The sequence below is a fragment of the Lepisosteus oculatus genome, chromosome 13, assembly GCF_040954835.1.
Source record: "Lepisosteus oculatus isolate fLepOcu1 chromosome 13, fLepOcu1.hap2, whole genome shotgun sequence".
Lineage (NCBI taxonomy): Eukaryota > Metazoa > Chordata > Actinopteri > Semionotiformes > Lepisosteidae > Lepisosteus > Lepisosteus oculatus.
This window is the reverse complement of record NC_090708.1, coordinates 5,315,131-5,337,413: the sequence shown is the minus strand read 5'-3', so window position 1 is coordinate 5,337,413 and position 22,283 is coordinate 5,315,131. Positions and strand designations below refer to the sequence as shown.

Sequence of the window (22,283 nt, the reverse complement as noted above, 5' to 3'; positions counted from 1 at the left end):
CACACATATATATATGTGTGTGTTTAAACAGGTTCTGTCGCGTAAAGAGAATGAGGATTGCGTGTCGCTTCTGATATACAGTTCTGATCATCCAAGACAGATCTAAAAAATAATAATAAAAACAGACCAGATGAGAAAGCGCCCTGATGCGCGTCCCCGATGCAGTGCCAAGCGCGTCCCCGCCCCCACCAGTTCTGCTCCCTTTTCTTCAAGCTCATTTCCATGACGTCTAAAAAGACCTGATCTGGGGAAAACGATTCTTCGTTGTGATCCAGCATCCAAGTGATGTGTTGGTGCACTGAAAAGGCAGCATCAGGGCTCTAAGCAGCAGATTCTCCTGTTACTCCATTGAGCGTGCTTCGTAGCAGACCTGCATTCTAAGCAACCATATAGAAAAAAGGCTTCATTACATTCACATCACGTCTTCGGTTTTTTTTCCCCCTTTGCCTCAGCCACAGCAGGAGTAGAGAGAGAGGGAGAGGGAAAGGAGAGGGAGAGAGAGATCCAACAATCTTTAAACTCTAGTCTTTTTCAGACGGTCAAAAATTCCACCGCAAAAGGTGAGTAGAGCGGATTTGCTTCATTTGCTGCATAGTTTAAATTGTGAGAGAAAAACCCAGAAAATGAAACTGGTTTTCTCAAGAATGTAGCTTATGTATATATTTATTCAGCCTTATGTGATAATGAAAAACTGCAATATTGATAATTATTCAAATAATAGCCTGTAATAAAATGTCTTTAACGTATTTAACTTGACCCATAAAATGTCTCCTTAGGGCTGTTTTGACTTGTTTGGGGGTACTTGATCATTCTTCTGTACTCTTCCAATGTAAATGCCTTTTTCCCCCTCATATTATCATGTAGGTCGTTTTTCATTCCTTTGCAGGAATCAATCTGAAGCTAGTTGGGACCACCCGATTCTTCTTATTTCTCAGAGGCGATGTAAAGTTAGACCCCAGCAAAAACGAGTAGGTATTTGTTCTATTGATCGACTTCTTGAAAATAACGGATGGCAAAGTGTGGGAATTTATTTATTTTCGTTCCGTGTTTCAGCCTGCAGCAGTAATAGAATAGACCAGGACAGTTACGCAAAGTATGCTTTGCATTTAAATTTTCTGTCACTTTTAACCACTGACGGGTTGAGTCCAACTCGAAAATGCGTTTCATTCGTTTAATACCTGCTGACTCCTCGGTGAGGCTGACAATCCTATGTCAAACCTATTGATAATCAAGTAGACCTATATTCAAACATCAATGCGGGGCATTACCAGTCCTTTAAATCACTGTCCCTATCAGACTCAGCATCATTTGGCTTTTAGTTTCTCCTCAGATTTGCTGATAGCATAGAATTTGCAATCTGCGCTAATTAAGTTTATTTAAGATACGAAATGCAACCATTTCATGTAGATATCAAATTGCCTAGACGCAATAACCCCCGGAATGCATTTGGCATTTGCGTTTTAAAACACTAGCACTCACCAAGTCAGGTTCCCGGAGGGCGAATTGTACATAATGTAATACAGTAACGGAAACGTTTTAATATGCACAGAAATGCTGGCTGTAAATTATTAAATTACAGCAGATAAACATTGTTATCAAGCGTCTTATACAATGTTTTTTTTTTAATCTGAAATGTTGTATTTGTAAGCTACAGTCAGATGTATCTCTCTCCTGTTTTTTTTTACAAAGAGGGGTAGCATAATGGCTCAAGGAAACCACTGACACCGTCCAGCTGCATAACCGAACATTGTCTGAAAAATACCAACGGATAAATAAAACCCACATATGCTTATTATTATAGCAAGATGACGGCTTATATCGAACGTTTAAGTTCAACTTGGGTATATTATATAAACCTTGTTATTATTGTCATCGTCGCTATTATCAAGTACAAGTTAAACTGCAACGAATAAGAAGCCCCGATAACTGAACTGAATGCTGTTTAACTCTTCTGTGTTTTACAGTGCTGTGAACTGGCTTTCATTTATAACTTCATCCGGTCTACAAAGAAGGATGCTGTGGATAACTCTATTAAGCACAATAGCTTTAGGATGGACTACACCAATCCCCTTGCTGGAGGACTCAGAGGAAATAGATGAGCCTTGTTTTGACCCCTGCTACTGTGAAGTTAAGGAAAGTCTTTTCCACATACATTGCGACAGCAAAGGATTTACAAATATTAGCCAGATTTCACAGTCATGGACGAGGCCATTCAAACTTTACCTGCAAAGAAACTCCATGCGAAAGCTGTATTTTAACAGTTTTCTGCATCTGAACAATGCCGTGTCAATTAACTTGGGAAACAACGCGCTGCAGGACATCCACGCAGGTGCGTTTAACGGCTTAAGCGCTTTAAAACGACTGTATTTACACGAAAACAAGCTGGAAGTGTTTAGAAATGACACTTTTATGGGACTTGAGAGTCTGGAATACCTGCAGGCTGATTACAACGTCATCAAACGGATTGAAAGTGGAGCATTTAGAAACCTGAATAAACTGAGGGTACTTATTCTGAATGACAATTTGATCCCTTTGCTGCCGAACTTTCTGTTCAGGTCCGTGTCTTTAACACACCTTGACCTGAGGGGAAACAGATTAAAACATCTGCCTTACAGGGGCACGTTGGAATATATCGGCAGGAGTCTAATGGAGATTCAGCTGGAGGAAAATCCTTGGAACTGTATCTGTGACATTGTGCAGTTAAAAACCTGGCTGGAGAGAATTCCTTACACTGCTCTAGTTGGCGAAATAACGTGCGAATCCCCGTTCCATTTCCATGGCAAAGATCTGAGGGAAATTAAAAGGAGTGAGCTGTGCCCCTTGCTGTCTGACGCAGAGGTGGAAGCTAGTTTGGGAATTCCCCGTTTGCCGTTTAATAATGAGAATACGTGGCCCACAAAGCCGTCGTCGATGCTCTCCTCCTACCATAACACTGCCTCCTCAGTCGAATATAAGACACCGGATAAGCAGTCCAGGCCAACTAAAAGGCCAAGACTTCCGAAGATGCCACCCACTCCACGCACCATTTACCCTGGTAAAAATCTGCCTCCCATAGAACCGTACCAGACAAGACCGCCTATACCGATCATTTGTCCTACTGGATGTATGTGCAATTTACACATCAATGATTTAGGATTGACGGTCAATTGCAAAGAAAAGGGGTTTCATAACATATCAGAACTCCTTCCCAGACCGCTTAACGCAAAGAAGCTTTACTTAAGTGGAAATCTGATACAGAAAATATATAGGTCCGACTTCTGGAACTTCTCGAGTTTGGATTTACTGCATCTGGGTAACAACAGGATTTCTTATGTCCAAGAAGGGGCTTTCATTAATCTTCCCAATTTGAAAAGCCTGTACTTAAATGGGAACGATATTGAGAAACTCAGCCCTGGTATGTTTAGAGGGCTGCAGTCTTTACGGTATTTGTACTTTGAATATAACGTGATCAGAGAAATCCAGCCCGCTGCGTTTAGTTTAATGCCCAGTTTGCAGCTGGTGTTTCTCAATGACAACCTGCTCAGAACGCTGCCTGCTGACGCTTTTGCGGGCACTTCGCTTGCGAGGCTGAATCTCAGAAATAACTACTTTCTCTATTTGCCCGTGAGCGGGGTTCTTGAGCACCTTAACTCCATCGTGCAGATTGACCTGCACCAGAATCCCTGGGACTGCACGTGTGACATAATACCTCTCAAGCTATGGATGGAAAAGCTCAGTTCTGTTATAGTGGTAGGGGAGGTAATCTGTAAAACCCCCGAGTTCGTGTTTGGGAAGGATCTGAGGTCCCTAGACGCAGAACTCCTGTGCCCAGAGCTAAAGTACTCAGCACCATCACCGGCTCTGCCAGAGGACATGATTTCAACGAGTAATTCTGGTTTAGGGTTCTCTCCGACAAGGGGCGCTATTCCTCTGTCTGTGCTCATTCTCAGTCTCTTAATCTTATTTATCTCGGCCGTTTTCGTTGCTGCAGGACTTTTTGCTTTCGTGTTAAGGAGGCGCAAGAAACTGCCCTTCAGGAAAAGGCAAGAAGTAGACCTGACGGGCATTCAGATGCAATGTAGGATGTTTGAGGACCGGCAAAACGTCTCGCCGGAAAAAGCTCCCGGCCATGTGTATGATTATATTCCCCATCCCGTGACACAGATGTGCAACAATCCCATTTACAAACCGCGCGAGGGAGAAATTGAAGAGCAGTTTGCCGAGACTAAAGAAAACAACACAAACTATAGGACTTTAATAGAGAAGGAGAAGGAATGGACTATGGCATTGTCCACTTCCAAGCTCAACACTATAGTTGCCATCAACCAGTCAGGGGAAATGGGCGGTTTTCATGAAAATGGCGTTCTGTGTCCCACTGTTACAGACAGGGAGAGACCCGCGCCCACAGTGGGGTTTGTGGACTGTCTGTACGGCACAGTGCCCAAGTTAAAGGACTTGCACGCACACCCCCCAGGCATGCAATATCCCGATTTACAGCAAGACGCCAGACTGAAAGAAACTCTGCTTTTCACGACGGGAAAAGGATTGCCTGACCAAACCCAAAGCGAATACCTCGAGTTAAGGGCCAAACTCCAAACCAAGCCGGATTACCTCGAAGTCCTGGAGAAATCAACATATCGATTCTAACTACAGAGAAAACCTTTTTTTTTCATAGCCCAAAAAGCAGCATGATGATAACTAAATATTAAAAGATAAGAAATATTTTCCCCAAGTTGTTTTGGAGGAAAGGCCATACTCAGATATTCAATGAAGTGCCTTTTTACAGAGTAGCCAGCAATGTTGTCAATCATTATTTTTATACTGAACAGATTTGTTTGTGTCGACGCGGGCACGGGGAGCTCTTACTTCTAAATACTAGATGAAGCCTTCTTTCAGTGGGAAGACATCACTCGTACCTGAACGTGCGAGAAATATGATGTCTGTGTGGCTGTGTTATATGTAGAATTGCCCAAGGCACAGTTTGTAGATTAATGCAGTTTGCCGCATGTGTTCAACTGCTGGTGTGGGTATCGCTCAAAAGATCATTCACTTAATAATGGAGATACTGCAACGCATTACTGTTCAGTGTTCTATTTAATTTTATATATTCAAGGACACATGAGCTATGTATCAAGGACGCACCTAAGGATCATCATTTGTGAATATAATATGACGCTCAAGATTTTATGGAGGCCAACGCACTTTCTTAAAAGCTTCTGGATATTATCACTAACAGCTTTGTAGGAAGCACTTTTAATGTTTTCTCTCTCACAAAGATTTGAAAAAAAATGTGCATATATTTATTCTGTAATTTCAGTGAAAATTTAATTGTAAAGGTAATGTTAAATCAATGTATAGTGATTATGCGTCTGGTATAGCCTTCTTAATAAAACCTCTGAAATCAAATAAAGGGTGCTAAAAATATAAAATTTGTGACTAAATATCAAAGGTAAGGTAAATGACACTGGATCGTTATTATTGGGTATATAATATTTTGTAAAAATTCAATTCCACATATTTATGAATATACAGTACATACAGTATGAGCTTGTTGGAGGATATTAAAAGTCTTCAGATTCGGGTACAAAAAGCAATAGCGGTAGGTTTGGAATACCTCCTGATCTAGTAGATTTTGAATACTGCTGATTTCATGGTGTAAAAAAGAAAGGAAAACTTTTGCAGTCAAAACTGCTTCGTATTTCAATTCGTGAAATTGTTTTTTAACCTTGTTTAATTTTGAAATATCACAACCTAGATTTAACTGCATGTATCGATACTTACGGCAAGTGGTTTCATTTTGAGACAGTATCAAATTTACGTGTACTCCACGCACTGCAAACTGTTAGTTATTTCTTTCTCCACAAGAGGGCAACATTTAACATTGATTTTATGTGTGGGTTTGTTTATCCATGCACCACAATCGTGTAAATTGAGCAGTGCAGAAAGTATCAGATAATTAGAATATGCGGTTTTCTTTTTTTTAAGGGGAGAGATTTTAATTGATAAAATTCTTCGTTGTGCTTCTATAGAAGATAAGCAATGATTTTACTGTTTTTTGGGGGTATTTTTGTAGACATCGATTAATGTTTGCTTCAATATACAGTATTGTCAAACATTGAAAAGTTTAATTTTATTGCATTAATATAGGTCTGAAAGGGACATTCAGTCTGGGGTTGCAAACTTGCATAGAGTTTAAGACTTTAGAGGGTAAATGGTAGCATTTTAGTTTTTACTTTAGAAATAAGCAGCACTGTAATTTTAGGAGATTCTTTCTAAAGCCAAGTGGGGCTCTTGGGAGCACTACAGTTGCACTACTTTTATGCTTTTTATGGTACAAAACAGAACAATTTATAGATTTGCGCTCATATTTCCAAAGTATTTGGGAAATTAAATATTTTCCCTAAAATTAATTTAATCTTTCATAATAATATCAGAAACATAAATATATAGGCTTGTACAATACGCTACTGAGTAATCAGAACATCTTCCTGTCTGTTAGACATGTACCTCATGTAGCATTATTGTGAATAATTGTAGAATAATTCTGAATATTATATTTTTGCATTTAACATGAATGTTCATTGCTTTTTTTAAATTTAGTTTGACAATCATGTTGCAGAGATACCCACGGAGAACTACAATTATGCTTTCACTTATAATTTCAAAGAATCTTTCTATGCCAATGAGATTCTACAGTAGGTGCAAATATATAATTTTGAATCAAGCTTCCTCTACAGTATTTCATAATCATAGACAACAGTTCCTGTTCATCAGTAGCTTTCTGGTTTGCATGAACTCTGTAAAGTAGTGTTCAGCTTTAAAATATTAATTCTGCTGTTTAATATTATGTAAAATGATTTGCCAAAAATCCATCTTTATATTGCTGGTGATGTATAAGATGGACTTTAATATATCATTCTGAGTAATGTCTGAAATTTAGACAACTTTTAACTTTAGGAGTAAAGATCTTTAAATTAATCTGGTCAAATTTTTGTAAATCTTAATTCAACAAAAATATTTTTCTTTAATATTATATATGTAGCTGAGAAAATACTTTTTAATGTTGCTTATCAATACAATATAGTGTGTATGAGTTTTCCAAGTTAATAAATGTATTACTGATCTACCTGTACACTTTTTATTCTAAAGCAAGAACTAAGGTGTGCATTGTGATCTTTGCTCAAATGGAATTTAATGAATAGTTGTGCATTATAGCTGTGGATTTTAATTTTTAATTCAAAAGTGAAGGCAAGCAGGACTGTTGTGTTTCATTAATGTGTGAAAGACACTTTTACCATTTCATATAAACTCAGAGTTGGAAAACTGAAAAAAGCAAACTCAAATCTTCATGTTTTGTACATTTTTGTACTGTAATTTCATGAAAGAGAACACTTTAGGTCAGTAGTATGTATTATGTCTCTAATGCTTATGGTTTAAAACAGAGCCAACATTGCTATGTAGAATCTGCATCTTGATTTGATCCAGCTGTGAAAACGTCAGTGGAAGATAAGATTTCTAATAAAAGTTTGGTTATCACATGTGCAATACTACTATATAATCATCGCAGACTCTTGGAGTGCAGTTGTTGTCATTTACATTCAGATTAGAACCAACAAGAAGTCCTGGTTTATTCAAAACCTCCCTTGCCAAGACTTGATCCTAAATACTGTAACTAGACAACTGAAATCCCTGCACAAAAAGGTATTTCCAGGGGGTGAGAAAGCTATTAATAGAATTATTTGGGCAGAATTTTTTGAGAAAAACAACTTAAAGCTATCGCTCTACATCAGTGGTAAGTATATGATACTCTGCATTTCTTAGAGAGATTGTTCTTCAGCACTGAATAAATACCTATTTCTAAATCTCAAGATATTTAAGAGTAAGTATTTTCAATGGTAATGTTAGATGATAAATACAACAACCTCATAGCATATACTTGTATTCTTCTTCATGTCTTAAATATGTTGTCTTTTGTTCAAGCCTGTGATTCTGGAAACATTCACTTTGTAACCTCTGTGTTCTCTTCACTTTATTATTAGTGTGCTATATTTGTGAATGATGCAAAATGTTTTCCATTTGATAAAATGGTGCTCATTACACAATCTCATCATTATCTTTTTTTCAGTTATGAAATACAATTCCTTGTGGTTTGTGAACATTAAACATTTCTGGAATTAATACTGTGCAATGGCACATAAATGCAATTTCAAGCAACTGTTTCCTATGGATTCATCTAATTTTCATGTATATCAGACTAATTAAAATGCACCAAGTCAAAAGTAGTACACGTATTGATTATCAAACAGTGTCAGTGGTCAATACAAATAATGAATCGTGTTTTGTGAATGCATAAATGATAACTTACTAGCTCGATGATTGCAAATCTCTGTGCTGTCTTGGTTAGCAATCTCTTTTTTTCAAAAGAGAACTACACGCTTGTCCCTCAGCATTTAAAGATTGTGATCTTAAATTTTAAAATTCCCCATCCTTGTTTTAGACCATGTCATATTGGCTCTACGCAGTATTTATACGTGAAATATGCCTTGGAAGTCTGATAATGTTAGAAACAGTGTATTTTAGAATTGGTACATTCTCAATTCTTAAACATAAAATCTGGGTTTTCAGAACACGAAATCATAGCTATTTTAAATGCATAGCTTCTGTGATAGCTTTCACTGCTGCAGCCTGAGAAGAGGAGATTTTTTTATATTGTAGTTTGTGGCATAGGAAGTAGAACTCAGTCTGATCTGGCTAGGCATTAAGCTCTTCATCTGTATAATAAATGTTGATCTTTCTTCTTTAATGATAAAGACTGTTTAACAGGCGATTGAATAGCATTACTTTCAGTTGTGAAGTTTGATTCACAAAGTCTTGTGTTCAAATCATTAGTTTATCTTTGCCTCCTCTCCTCTATCTGACAGTACATCTTCCTCTCTCTAAATATACTCACACTGTTTGTATATATATATAAAGATACAAGTATTAGAATGTGCAGAGAAAGACTGAGGAGAGCAATAACATTAATTCTTTAAATCCAAGATTCACTAATATGTTTTTAAACCTCTGAACAAAAACACAGTTGATTCCGGTACACTGTGCTGTATACTGCAGGTTCTGATGTGCAAGTGTGATGGCAGCCTAATACATCCTCCTTGAGTAGAGGAAGCTTTACTGCTGGAGAGATCTTAAGTAAGCACCTGGGGTACCAAATATGCTCTAGACATACAGTACAGTATACTTCATCTGAAGTATTGAGAAGCTTTCAGGGGTTCACACACAGTATCTATTTATCCTGATTTATCACGCAATACACATGATCCCTAAATGCACAGCATTTTCTATTATAAGGAGGACAAATTTGGCTGTGATCACTCTTTGTGAGATAAAGACTTTGTCAATGTCAGCCATACATGTTTCAAGACTGGACAAAGGATTGCTCTGCAGTGAAAATATAACTCATAATAGTGTCCCTTAATATTTCTGTACATGTTACAATAATAGATAGAGAAAGTAACTGTTCAGACAAACCCATATCATTCATGTGCTGAGTCCTTAAGATGGGAACATACATATGCTTATACAGCACTTCAAGCAAATGGAGGACATATTGGGCTCCAATCACACCTTTCTCATCAAGACAACTTTCTCATCGATGTCTGCAGCATATGTTGACAGAGGAGACAGTTATCTCACGTGATGCAAAAATAATGATGAATTAAGATATTGTGGAGAGAAAGAATGAACAATGCCCCCCTTTTTGTACTGTTCTTTCTTTATGTGTGTTTGCACTTAATTAATGTATGTTGAAGCATACACAGTACCATAGAGGTTTAAAATAATTTCATACTCTACTTGATTTGCAAAAATAATTAATTTCTACACTGAATCTATCAATCAGTTAATGGTGATTTACTCATTTAAAATTCTCACCAGCTGTTTATTTTATAGCTTTTTTGCGAGGGAAAGGTATTAGCATCCATTGATTAATAAAGAAGCTTTTAATTTTCCACTTGGTTTTTGTATATTACCAATGTTTCAAAAACCAAATTATAACCATCTGCTTAAAACACCTGCTTGTTCATAGACAGTTAACAGGGTCTTCTCACTTGATGTAAATAGATGTAATTTGCACATGTATTGTGTTGATTGCTAAAGAAAAGTACATGACTGAATGTTGTGCATGAAGTTTCACCATTATGTGCATAAATTAGTTTCCTTCCATCTTTCTGTTTATCTTCCATGGTTATGTGCTTAGTGTTTATCCATAACAATTGTCAGTTTTTCACTTCTAGGTAAAAGAGAAATTAACAGCAAATGTATCTGTAGGTATAGTCAATCTCTCTAAAAGTGCATATTTGCTTTAAAATTTAGAAAAGTCTTTTTTATGTATTGTATTCTGAGACATTTACATTTCAAGGTGTGGTCAGTCTTTTGTAAATACCTTCAAGTTAACTGAATAAGACACATAAGTATGCCCCGTGATGTTTTAAATATATTGTGCTATGCTAAAGTGACTCATCAAAAAAAACTTATGTTAGAACAGATTGGGGGCGTGATAAATGAGTTCTGTGCTAAAGAAAACAATCAAAAAGAGGGTATTTAAAAATTCACAATGAAGCAGCATGCTTTTGCACACTGTAAATGTGTCTAGTTGAGTTTTCACCATTGCCCATTCCCCTTCTCCAACTCTTACAGTACATAGAGGACGGATATTAATATTCTGGTTCAGTGTTGTAATAGGCAGAAACAGTGGAAATGATGACACTTAAAAGCACTGGCTCCTTTGGAGTCTGGTTGTCAGGTTGAAATGTGTGTGTGTGTGTGTCACCATTTTTAAAAGGGAGAAACAAAAAAACCCCACCTCAATCTTAGCAGGGGCTCCAGTGAGAAATGTTAAGAAAACAACTATGGTATAGCATATTTCAAAATCACCAAGAATTTGACAAAAAATGTGAATCACTGATTCATAGTCTGTGTCTTTGCTAATAGATTACTGAAGTTGAATCTTGCTCCAGTGCAACATAACATAGTTTACCCAATAGAACTTGCATAGTGCCAGTTGCTTTCACTTTAATTCAGCATTTTCACCTCAGTTAAAAGACTCAGTGAAAACATACTGAATGGCTGCATGTAATTAAACATAAGATTTGTGAGGTTAATATTAATTAACATTGGTAATATGATTTCTATTCCAATACTGCACACCATAATCGGTTTCTGTATTGCAGGTACTGTAACTCTAGTTCTGTTGAGAGCGTGAGAACTGTGCTTTAATGCTGCACCGAAAATAATCTTTATTACTGTTTTTCCATATATTTGCAAGGTACACAAACATCGCTAAGAGACAATGTCAGCTTCTCAAAAGAAAATATTCCTTTGAAACAGAAAATAAATTGAAATAAGGTCTGCAGAATTCAGTGGGTTTGAGGGTGTACTGTCTGAGTGACTCTGATATCATCGAGAACACCCTCAACCTCTTTCGATTACTGTTTAGATGTGACAATGTGACTCTATTGTACACTCCTTCTTTTATGAGAAAACAAGTAAGTTTAAAGCCAGCGTACCACAGTTCTTAAAATCAAATACTGAAGAATCACACATTCATGTAAAATGAGAATAATAAAGCAGGATAAACTATTTGTCTAAAAGACTTTGAATTTGATAAATGTTTATTTACAGTCGTGGGATGGTTTTTTTAAAGAATAACACTTTTGTAAAATGGATTCTTCTGTGCATTTTCCCCTAAATAGTCAACCTTGTCTAATGTTTAAGTAGTACTATGGAAGTACTACTACCTTTTCTACCTCATGTTTGTAATTTGATATTTTCTTTTCTGGAAATACGTTCCAAAGTCTGACTTTAGGACTAACTGCTGTTTTTTGTCAAAATAGTGTTTAAGGCTTTTGTTACCCAAGCAAGTCACAAGAAAAAGTCATTGCCAGTTGTAAATAAAAGCAGCTCTGGAGCGTGTATATACTGTACTGTATATTGCATGCTGTAGTTCCAACATGCAGGGCTGTATTCTACTGGTTGGAAAATGGTTGCTTTAAAATATGAATCTCTGACTACAATTGTGAAAATCGAAAAGGCCTGGTGAGATACTGGAGATCATTAATAAACCCACACAATGTGGCATGTATACTTGTAATTGTAAGGAGGACAATAAACAGACTTATTCCATTGACTTTTAATGGATTGGTATTCAGTACAAACAGAGGTGATATAGAAAAAAAGATTACAAAATTATTGCTATACCCTGAACCTGCAAACCCTGGAATTATAATAAATTGAGCCTGGCAACCTTGGCAGTATCCATGCTGTCAGGATATAAGTGATTCATAGCTCTAACAGCCTCCTCTGACAGCCACTCTTACTAGGAGATGCTTTTTTTACTGTTGCCATTTCTGAAGGATTTTGACACAATGCAATACAATTTTCTATGCAGTTTGCAGTAATGGGGTCATGCCAGTTCCCACCAATAGCATTCTTATACCCAGAATGATAAATTACTCTGATATAATCATGGCCTTCCTATATTTGGAGTCTATTTGCTATGTGTTTGGATCTAGACAGCCTTTCACAATATGACCAAGCCTTGTGACAGGTCACTCCAAAACCCGAGAGAGATTACTGTTTCCCCTGTCCACATGAATGGATACTGCGATATTCTGCATTTTCTTCTTGATGCCGGGTTTTTTGATTCTTAAGAAAGTGCCAGACATGTCTCCGTCTAGATTCAAGATAATGTTTGACAACTAATCCAAAGTGAAAAGAAGCTGTGGTTGTTTATAGAGTATATATAATAGTGTGTGGTCTTCATTGAGAAATAGTCTACGGTTCACTATTTTACAAATAAAATGAAGTAGTATCACTTACAGTTGATATTTCCTTTTTTAAGTGTAATCTTAATATATCAATATATTCTTTCTGGATCTTTTCATTTTAATGTGCCTTCTGTACTAACATATCTTGTGCTCTCCTAAGAAAATTCAGCAGACACCACACTAACATTTTGTGATCACTAATACTTGAAGGTGTCCCATTTACAGCCACTTGTTATGATGTATGTCAAACCACACTACAGGATTGAATTGATTGTTTGCTTTGCAAATTTTAAGTACTGTTTTCAAAGCTGTGTTTATGATAATTTGTTACCTTAGCTACATGACATCAATCTCTGATCTCTGAAGACAGAACGGGATCTGCGATGTCCAGTGTTTAAGAGCACAGAAAGCAGATGAGCAGGGACAACAACAATAATAACACTTTTCTATTTCCAAGCAGTTTAAAAGAAACTCAAAGCCCATGATTTGATATACAGGCTGTGATTTGTTTCAAAGAGCCAACAGGAGAGTGACAGTAATGGAACAATACTTTCAAAGATGAAAGCTGTCATGCAAACACTGTTGATAATCAAAGCACTCCTTACATCTGCGTCATTTTTGTCATCATGGCTGAGAAGTTCTTTCCTTCTGTTTTTATAATTATTCATGTGTTCTGTTCGTTATGGGAATTATGAATATAGGAAGAAAATGAATGTGATACCTACCATAAATGTGTTTGAGAGAACTGGCATTTGTTACATCACAATCCTGTGGTTCTAGTTAACCTTTCCATATGCTTGTGACTTTTTACATTACTGCTCTCCTTTTAAGAATAAGCAATCCCTTTTTACTGCATTTGAGGGATCTCTTCACCTCATGCACTCACTCAAGTATTTCACAGGGATGTACTTCTATATTGTAGAAGGATTCTCTGCAATGGCTACTTGGACAGTTACAGAATTGAATGTGATGGCAGCCTTGATTCAGTATTTCTATCTTAAATTTCTTTTTTAAGAAATGAAAGAATTGCTGCAGCATACATAAGCCTATTAGTTACATAGGTTATATAGTATTCTAAGGGATTAGAATACTGTGTTCTTTAAATCCTTCATACCAAAGAAACAGGCTATGTTGCAAGGATTAGTGTCAGCAGCTCAACTTTTCTCATTATCTGGGTGAAGAAGGAACTAATCTTTACTGATATTCTTCCGGATAAAGATGATGTCCGGGTGTTTGAGATGTGGATATCATCTCCTGGTCTCTTGAAAACATTTGATAAGACAGTGAAGGTGAACCCTATGAGTGAGCAAGTGAAATAATCATGTGAAAACTGTGGAAAAAGGCTACAGATTTAGAAAGAATGAAAGGAGCACATCTATGTTCATGTATAATACAGAATATCCTGTATAAACATATGCTATATCAGCATTTGTATTGTGCTCTAGGGAAACAACTAATTCCATCATATGTTACAACATTTCAGAAATAATAGAAATGAAGTTAGGAATAAAGAAGATAAGGAATTCTTACCTGTAAATGCAGTTTTTCAATTTCTTGGGGTCTTTTGTGATCATAATGATATTAGTAGTGCAATATGACTTTCTTTACAGCTGAAACCCTGTTAGCTACTGTACTTACATTGTTATGTACATGTGATCACTTATTTCATACAAATCTTTCACAGCAAAGTTATAACACACAACATTAGGTAGACCTGAAAAAGTAGAGAAATATTTGTATACGTTTATTTCCATGTTGCTCTTGAACATTCTGCAATCATATTATTTGTTTCTGTATGCAATGAGTTGAGAGAGGTTTTTGCTTGGCATATGCTATTGACAGCTTGACTGTTGCTCAGAATGAAAAGATTCTAAGAAATATTGCAATGCACTGTATATCCTGTTTTATATTTTAAGGGCACAAAGGAAAAGCTGTAACAGTGCATAAGTGCTGCTGAGCAAGATGACTTATCAGTGTGTATCAAATTTTCTAACCTCAATAGGTCTCACCTCTCGGAGAGTAATAAGTGCTGTTCAGACTGCTGAAAAGTTGCACGCATTCATTTCTTACTTTCCAGAGATGTTAATGTGAAAGACTTGTAAAGGCTGAAGATGGACTGTCCCTGACATACAGTAAGCATGTGTCTCCTGTTTCATCTAATATATGGTAGAATCTAACAGCTGTAGAAAATCAAACTCAAATCTAATTTTAGCAAATGTCTCATTGCAATACGACACGCAAACCACTATGGTATTTAGGTTTGCAGATTCGATTTAACCTGTGTAGAAGCTTTAATTGTAGTTAAGTCTAGCAGCTTTGCTATTGTGGGGGTTTATGTACTGTATCTTTGTTTCTAAAAAAGGTCCTTTTCTAAGGTACTGTACTGTATATAGCTGTGCTTAACTTACAGATTCTTCTCATTCAGAAAGGCCACACAAGTTTTCAAGAAGGGTGCAATAAGTCAAGCATTACGGCTAAAGATACAGCAAAAATAAGTCGGGAGTGAAGGGTAAGTGAGATGGTTTCTGAGTGTAAAAGCAAAATTACTTGTTCTGAGAACTGTGCAGAAAAACATATCAGGGAAGGCTAGTTTAATTATTAACACCAGAAATAACAGGGAAAATATCCAAAGTCCAAATGGTTCTGTATTATTTTTTTATTTGTCATTAAATAACCCCCTACCTTAGTCTTCCTTGTTACATTTTTACAGGGCATTTGTTTGTTCTTAACCCTGTGAATATGAGCAGTGCTTGATAATCGGAAGCAAAGGCCGGAGATTACCGATTTAACCTCCGTAAATACTAGGGGATAGCTGATGATTTCATGGGTGGCCTTCCCTGATCATCCAAAGATTACAGCAGCAGTAACAGCAGGCAGTGCTCTTTGGAGGAAGGCAAGTAGACCTGTCTTGTGTGAAAGAGGGAACCCATTTTCTATAAAACTCTGGGAAATCTAAATGTCAATTGAACTAGGAATGTAACCAGTATTACCAAATGCCAAGAGTTGGGCACCAGAGGCCAAAGATTAGTTTCCCCACTTGTGATGGTATCCAACATAATTATGCTACACGGAAATGCAACTACAACTGAAATAATTAAAATAAGCAATTTTATTTTTTAGCTGGACTATTCAAATTTGTGTATGTGGGTGTGAGATGTTTTTTTATTCCTTAACATTTGAAAACAACTAGTAGCCAAGCTGCTGTCGCCAGAAATGTAAATGATGATAAACAGCATAATAACAGGGTTGACAAATACTGCCAAGCATATGGTAGATAGCTGTGGCTGTTATATCTCAGTTGCACCAAGCATATGTCCCCAGATCCTATGAAAATATCATTTAATGTTCTCTGGAAGGTGTAGAAAAGTTGGAATGGTATTTTACTTATGGAAGAAGTCAGCACTGGACATATGTTGGTAAACTGAAAAGTTTAGAGCTTTAACAGAATGAACAATTTTCGGTTCAGGGGAAAAAAAACTGTATTATTTTCCTTTTTAACATAATTCACAGCACTTCAGAAATCAGAGAAAAAAATAATCAATATTTCAGGGCTTAGAATAAGTATTTTAAATAACATCTTAGTTTAATAGTCTCCAGCTTTCATTTTCAATTCAGAGTTAGCACCAGCATATAGTTCCACTAGCTGAACACAGTGTTGCTATGGAAACTAGCACTCTGTCCACCAGAATGTGAACTAGGGCAGGGGAGATGGAAGGCAAAGACAAACGTACTGAACATCTTTCATTGTTTAAATAAAGACTGGTTTCCATCCTTTTCTGAGTACTGCCATCTGCAAATCAAGTTAGTAGAGTGACACCATGAGATCCACCTCCACTGCACACACTTCTGTGCGAAATACCTGTAAGTGAGTAGTTCTTACCTGACGTCTCTATTGTGATTTTAAGTACAGTTAAAATACTGTAACTTGTTATGAGAAAAATAATCCTGTGCTTTTTAAATCAGATCCCAAACACATTTGAAGGTTATAAATATATTCTTTTTTTTTTCATTTTTGCATTTCAGAATGTGAAGTAATCAAGATAATTTTAATTAACTAGCAAAGGCGGCTTTGATTTTTAAAATATTCATTTAAAAACTTAGAAGCCCGTTTTTTTTGTCACAAGATTATGGATGTGATGACTTTGCAAGTTACATTATTATTCACGGAGCTGGGACAGCTCAGAAGCAGGTGCTTGTTTGTGATTTGGTCTTCTATAGTGATTGCTGAAAGGTACTGTATCAACACAGTACTGGTGAAAACAGTCTGTAGATTGCAAGGCTGCCAAATTGTAAGATCTTCAGGTCCAGCTTAAATAATTGAGTTTCCTGGAGGTGCTGGTAGGCAGTCAGAGATGATGTGATCCTGATGTTCTCTGTAAACTAGTTGAGCCACAGGGGGGCAAGAGTGGAGAAACAGAGGTTGTTGGAGGGGAATAAGCATGGGTTAAGGTGCAACCAGCCAGTCAACAGAAATTGAATGAAGAGGATGAAAAGAGGGGTGGGTGTGTGAGAGATTAGAGACTGGAGACAGGAGGGAGTGGAGTGATATAGAAAATATTAAGCAATGCCATGAATTTCTGACGTGAATGCAAACAGGAAAAAGCAGCCAGTGAAGAGTCTACACACGGCGCACGTGAAGCAAAGAAATATGATGTGAGAAGTAGGGTTTTGGATGCATTGAAGAGGACTGTGTGCAGATGCAGGGAGCCGCAGCAGTCTGGGCTGGGAAACAAATTGCTCCTATCAGAGTAGCTGAGGAGAACAGGTCAGGAAAGAGCAGGGTCTGTAGATATTCATTAGAAAGAAAAGGCAAGAGCATGCCAGGGAAGAGAGAAGGATTGAGAGACGTTCTTCTTCTGGTGTCCTCTGCAAAAGTAGAGGAGGAGCAATGAGAGATTGTTAAAGACACAATGGGAATGAAGAGAGAGAGATTGCTGGAAAAGAAGGAGGGGAAAGCAATGTAGTCTAAGCTGGATATAGTAAAGGAGATGGTGGTGAGATGTGGTACAGTATGAAGATGTTCTAGGAAGGGAATGAGGAACAATAAACATGACTTATTGCATAATTGTAATGGAGGCCAAAATGCAAAAAGGTTTTTTTCTGTGACTGTGAAAGAACAGTAAAGGAAGGAGAAAAATTAATGTCACATTAATTTTTCATTCAGGTATATACCAAGGAATACGTTAACAACACACCACAGGCTGGGCAAGAGCAAAGCTGTGTATTAAATAGTTTTAACATAAAAGAGGCAGAAGTGTCACAGGAATTAGAAACATTTAAGACAGACAAATCTCTAGTTTCTGATATTATTCTACCAATTGTACTAAAGGAAACAAGATCTCACTTTTATACAAATAGGAGCCATAAATAGGACTGTATCAAGTAATGTAATATAATAATGTTTCTTTATTAGCCCTATACAATTTCTTGCATTAGGAATTTGTCTTTTTGCATACCCCAGCTTTTCTCCATGGAGACACAGACACAGAGACAAGCTTGGGGTCAGAGCACAGGGTCAGCCATTGTATGGCACCCCTGGAGCAGTTGGGGTTAAGGGCCTTGCTCAGGGGCCCAACAGAGTAGGATTCCTCTGCCAGCCACAGGATTTGAACCGGCAACCTTCCAGTCACAGACACAGATCCTGAGCCACAGAGCCACCACTCCACCCTTCTTTTTTTTGTAGATGGGAGATTTTTTAAAGTAATAGACCAATGACTTTTATTACTATAAACGTACATTTTTAAACAATGATCAGAACAAAAGAAAAAAGATATAAAAAATAAAATATGTTCAACATGAATTTGAAAAAATGGGTCTTGTTTAACTAACCTATTAGAGTTCTATGAACATGCAGCAGCAGTGATAGATACAGAGCGTATTTCTTGAAGGAGCCGATAAAGTCATGTCATGTCATTTGCCAAACCATTTTATACCATATGGTGTCATGGGAAAAGTCAGAGTCTACCCGGCAAGCAACAAAGCAGGGTGCACCCTAGATGGGGCGCCAGCCCATCGCAGGGCCAGTGCAAGCCAATTATACATGTGGACAATTTGGAGGCCACGGTAAAGGACAAGGGGGGAAATTTGGGCCAGACACCAGGATAACTCCCTACTCGTATTGAGAAATACCCAGGGGTCTTTAATGACCACTGAGAGTCAGGACCTCAATTTAACATCTCATCCGAAAGATGGCACCCACTACAGTATAGTGTCCCTTCCACTATACCGGGGCATTAGGACCCACACAGACCGCAGGATGGGCGCCCCCTGCTGGTCCCACTAACACCACTTCCAGCAGCAACCATAGCTTCCCAGGAGGTCTATCCCATCCAGGTACTGACCAGGCTTACACCTGTTGAGCTTCAGTGGGTAGCCAGTTGAGAGCTGCAGGGTGATATAGCTACTGGCAAGCAGTTGATAAAGTTCCTCATAAAAATAATTGCAGGTATTAAATGCATGTCCTTAGATCACAATCTTGTTAATCATTAGAAATAAGAGTGCAGATCAGGGTGAATGTGCAATTTGGGTGGTGTAAAAAACAGAGCAACCCTGGTATCTGTATTAGGGCCACTGCTCTTAATTTATATCTGTGATTTTGATTCTGAAACAGTTAGCAGAGTAAAGTTTGTTCACAAAGAACACCAAAATAGAATGATTAATAAACACTGTAGAAACTGCAGAAGAAGTTCAAAAAGACAAAATTCAAGATTGGGAACAATGCAAATGCATTAAATGTAGGCAAGTGCTGAGTTTTCTGTGCAGGCAATAGAAAGGTAATTTATAAAAAGATTTTGGAAAACATTGAACTTGGACAAGTTCCCGATATGAAAAAAGATAAAAAGACGATATAAAAAGAATCTGTGTTGACACATTTATTACAACTTCTTGACAACGTGGAAAAGCAATAAAAAAGAAAACAGACCATATAGGCTACATCTAAAAAAGAAATGTTATGCAAAAATGCTAAAATGTTCTAGTAAGGCTTCTTTCAGAACATGGTGTGCAATTTTGGTCACACAATTACAAAAATATATATCTTTGCTTTGGAATCAATGCAGTAAAGATAAACGACATACATTACTGTATATGCTTGATGACATTTTACAATTAGATAAAATAACTGCTGCTAAGTTTGACAGTAAAAAATTACACTTGCACAAAAAATGTAACTTTCTATCTATTGTAACTTTGGTCAGCTTACTCGTGATAAAAAAATGATAAAAAACAACAAATTGATTAATAAATAAATCTTGAACTCTGGGTAAATGTCATTGTATGTTTCCAAGAAATGATTATGCTGCTTTTACTTTTAATGAAAATGGAAAGTTAAAGGAATAGATAAGGTAATAATTTAATGCTTATAACTTAAGTCTAACACATTTTATATAATGTTATATAAAAAATCAAACAAAATGCTTGTATATCCGTGTTATGTTTTCACCCAAGATTGATCTGAAATCAATTCAGGTGTGAAATTAATGTTCAGACTTTAAATTGAAAATTCCAAGTTTCATCTCTTTGGCAATACTTCATGCAACAAAGCAAAAAGGAAATTCTACTATAGTTTTGAAAAATACTTAGACAAAGTATACACCTTAAAAAGTATTACTGCATGCTGTGCTTGTCACAACATTGCATTTTATATATTAAATAAATGTTTAACATTCTCTCAAAATTCTTACCTCGTTAAAAACATGAAGTGTTTCTTATCTGTTGAGAAGTTTGGAATTTTACAGTTCAGATTATCTGGTGTCTGTTGTAGGGTAAAAATCTTGCTCAACCTGAAGAAACGCATGAATCTGAAACTCTCATAAAAAAAGGAAGTGTTAATTATGTACTACAATGTAATGGAAGAACCCGTGGCAGGTAGATCATTTACAAGTGACAGAGTCAATTATAAAAGTGTGATCTCTTGATGAACCAGTCATTTTATAACTGATTATAAAAGAACTACTCTATTAGATACATCTAAAGGTTATTGCAGAATGCTTGAATCCAAAGCAATTCTATTCAAACTAATTACAAATGAAAATGGGATATGTTCACTGTTATACAGTTCGATTAAGGTACCATTTTAAGCAAACCAGGTGGTATTTATAGATTGTATAAATAGTAAAAGAAATCGAAGAGTTTGATTTTTCCCTTCTTCTTAAGCGTCATCGCTACAATGTTTTTTTAATTCAAGAACTTTAAATTATGTTTTGAATTTTAAAAATTGTATGTAAAAACGTTTTTTTTTGTGTGGTCAATACATGAGAGATCAGGATACTCTTCTGCCCACAGAAGTCAATGGATATTTGTCGAATAATCCTCAAGCCGAATTTGCAGTTTCCCCAAAACTGAGGGAGACTACACATTTGACAAGTACTTTGCTCAATCCATTTTTCCTTCAGTCTTAAGAAACTTTCCAGTCCCTGCTGAGGAGAAACAACCCCATCACCCCACTGTGGTGTTGCCACCACCATGCTTGACTGTATGGTATGGGACATTGGGAGACAGTGGAAATTGGACATAGTGAGATGTACTGTGTTGAGTCTATGCCAAACATGACATTTCCCATCTAGACCACAATGTACAAATTTGGTCTTATCTAACTGCTTTTTGCAACATTATTGTAGGATTGCCCTGGTGCTTTGTTGCAAACTCCGTGTGAGATCTGAAATGACTTGTCCGCTCTACAATACAGGCCAGGTTTGACTGATGCACATTTCCTCCCACCTTAGCCATTAAACTCTGTAGCTCTTTTTATAGTTGTCGTTAGCCTCACAGAGGCCTCCCACAACAGTTTACTCCTTCCCTGGTGCTCAGTTTGCAGCACAGTAGAGTGTGCTAATAGGGATATTTTGTGAGATTTTTATACTCTCCTGATCTGTACTTTTCAATTACTTTATCCCTGACTTGCAGGGAACCTCACGGAGAAAAGTGTTAAGGGTTTATTCTGAGCTAATTCTCAACTATTTGTGTGGCTCATTAAGGTCATTTTGTGCATCTAAATTAATGGAGGTTTGCCACAGAAAGGGGTCTGAATAATTCTATAATCATGATTTACTTCTTTCTTTCTGTTTTCTGCTTTATGTAATGTGTGGAGTAGGTTGTGTATACTGCATAACAAAGTGCCATGACTGCAAGCTTTGAAATAACATTTGAGAACTGTATAAGGGACTGAATACTTTCTCAAGGCCCATGTAGGTAGACTCCTACAAATTAACATTGAGACCTTAAGAAGAAACATGGTTTCAACTAAATTGTTCATCTGTATGGTCAAACCCAGTCTTCATGCTGCTGCGCTACAGTATGTCTTGAAATATGAAATACTGTATGAAATCCATTTCCACCTTTCCTTGAAAGCAAGATGTGGAAGCTAACAGCCTATTGCATGTAGCATGCAACACAGGAATGAAGCAGCTCTGGAAAACATTCCTGCCTTAAAGTGACAGTGACAGTCAGCTGGGGAGGGCCAAAAATTGCATAACGTAAAAA

General features: G+C 36.9%; 2 protein-coding genes across 4 annotated transcripts in view; both read left to right on the top strand.

Annotated features, from left to right (window-relative positions):
• Window positions 1-74: 74 nt before the first annotated feature.
• slitrk3a (SLIT and NTRK-like family, member 3a) lies at window positions 75-5,408 on the top strand. 2 transcript variants are annotated; one of them, XM_015360840.2, is made up of 3 exons: window positions 75-560; window positions 887-968; window positions 1,965-5,408. In XM_015360840.2, exon 3 carries the CDS (start codon window positions 2,014-2,016, stop codon window positions 4,624-4,626), a length of 2,613 nt encoding a protein of 870 aa, XP_015216326.1. In that variant the 5' UTR covers window positions 75-560; window positions 887-968; window positions 1,965-2,013; the 3' UTR covers window positions 4,627-5,408. The 2 variants fall into 2 exon arrangements, with proteins under 2 accessions (XP_015216326.1, XP_015216327.1); XM_015360841.2 differs by having other exon boundaries at window positions 865-968.
• A 102-nt stretch (window positions 5,409-5,510) lies between these two features.
• si (sucrase-isomaltase) overlaps window positions 5,511-22,283 on the top strand; it is a 67,149-nt gene continuing 50,376 nt past the window's right edge. Inside the window, exons 1-3 of one of the 2 annotated variants that reach the window (XM_069197387.1) lie at window positions 5,511-7,771; window positions 14,806-14,935; window positions 15,229-15,312. The gene's annotated coding sequence lies outside the window, so the exon portion shown is untranslated. Of the gene's footprint in view, window positions 7,772-14,805; window positions 14,936-15,213; window positions 15,313-22,283 lie in introns of both variants that reach the window. The other variant, XM_069197386.1, reaches the window with a different exon arrangement.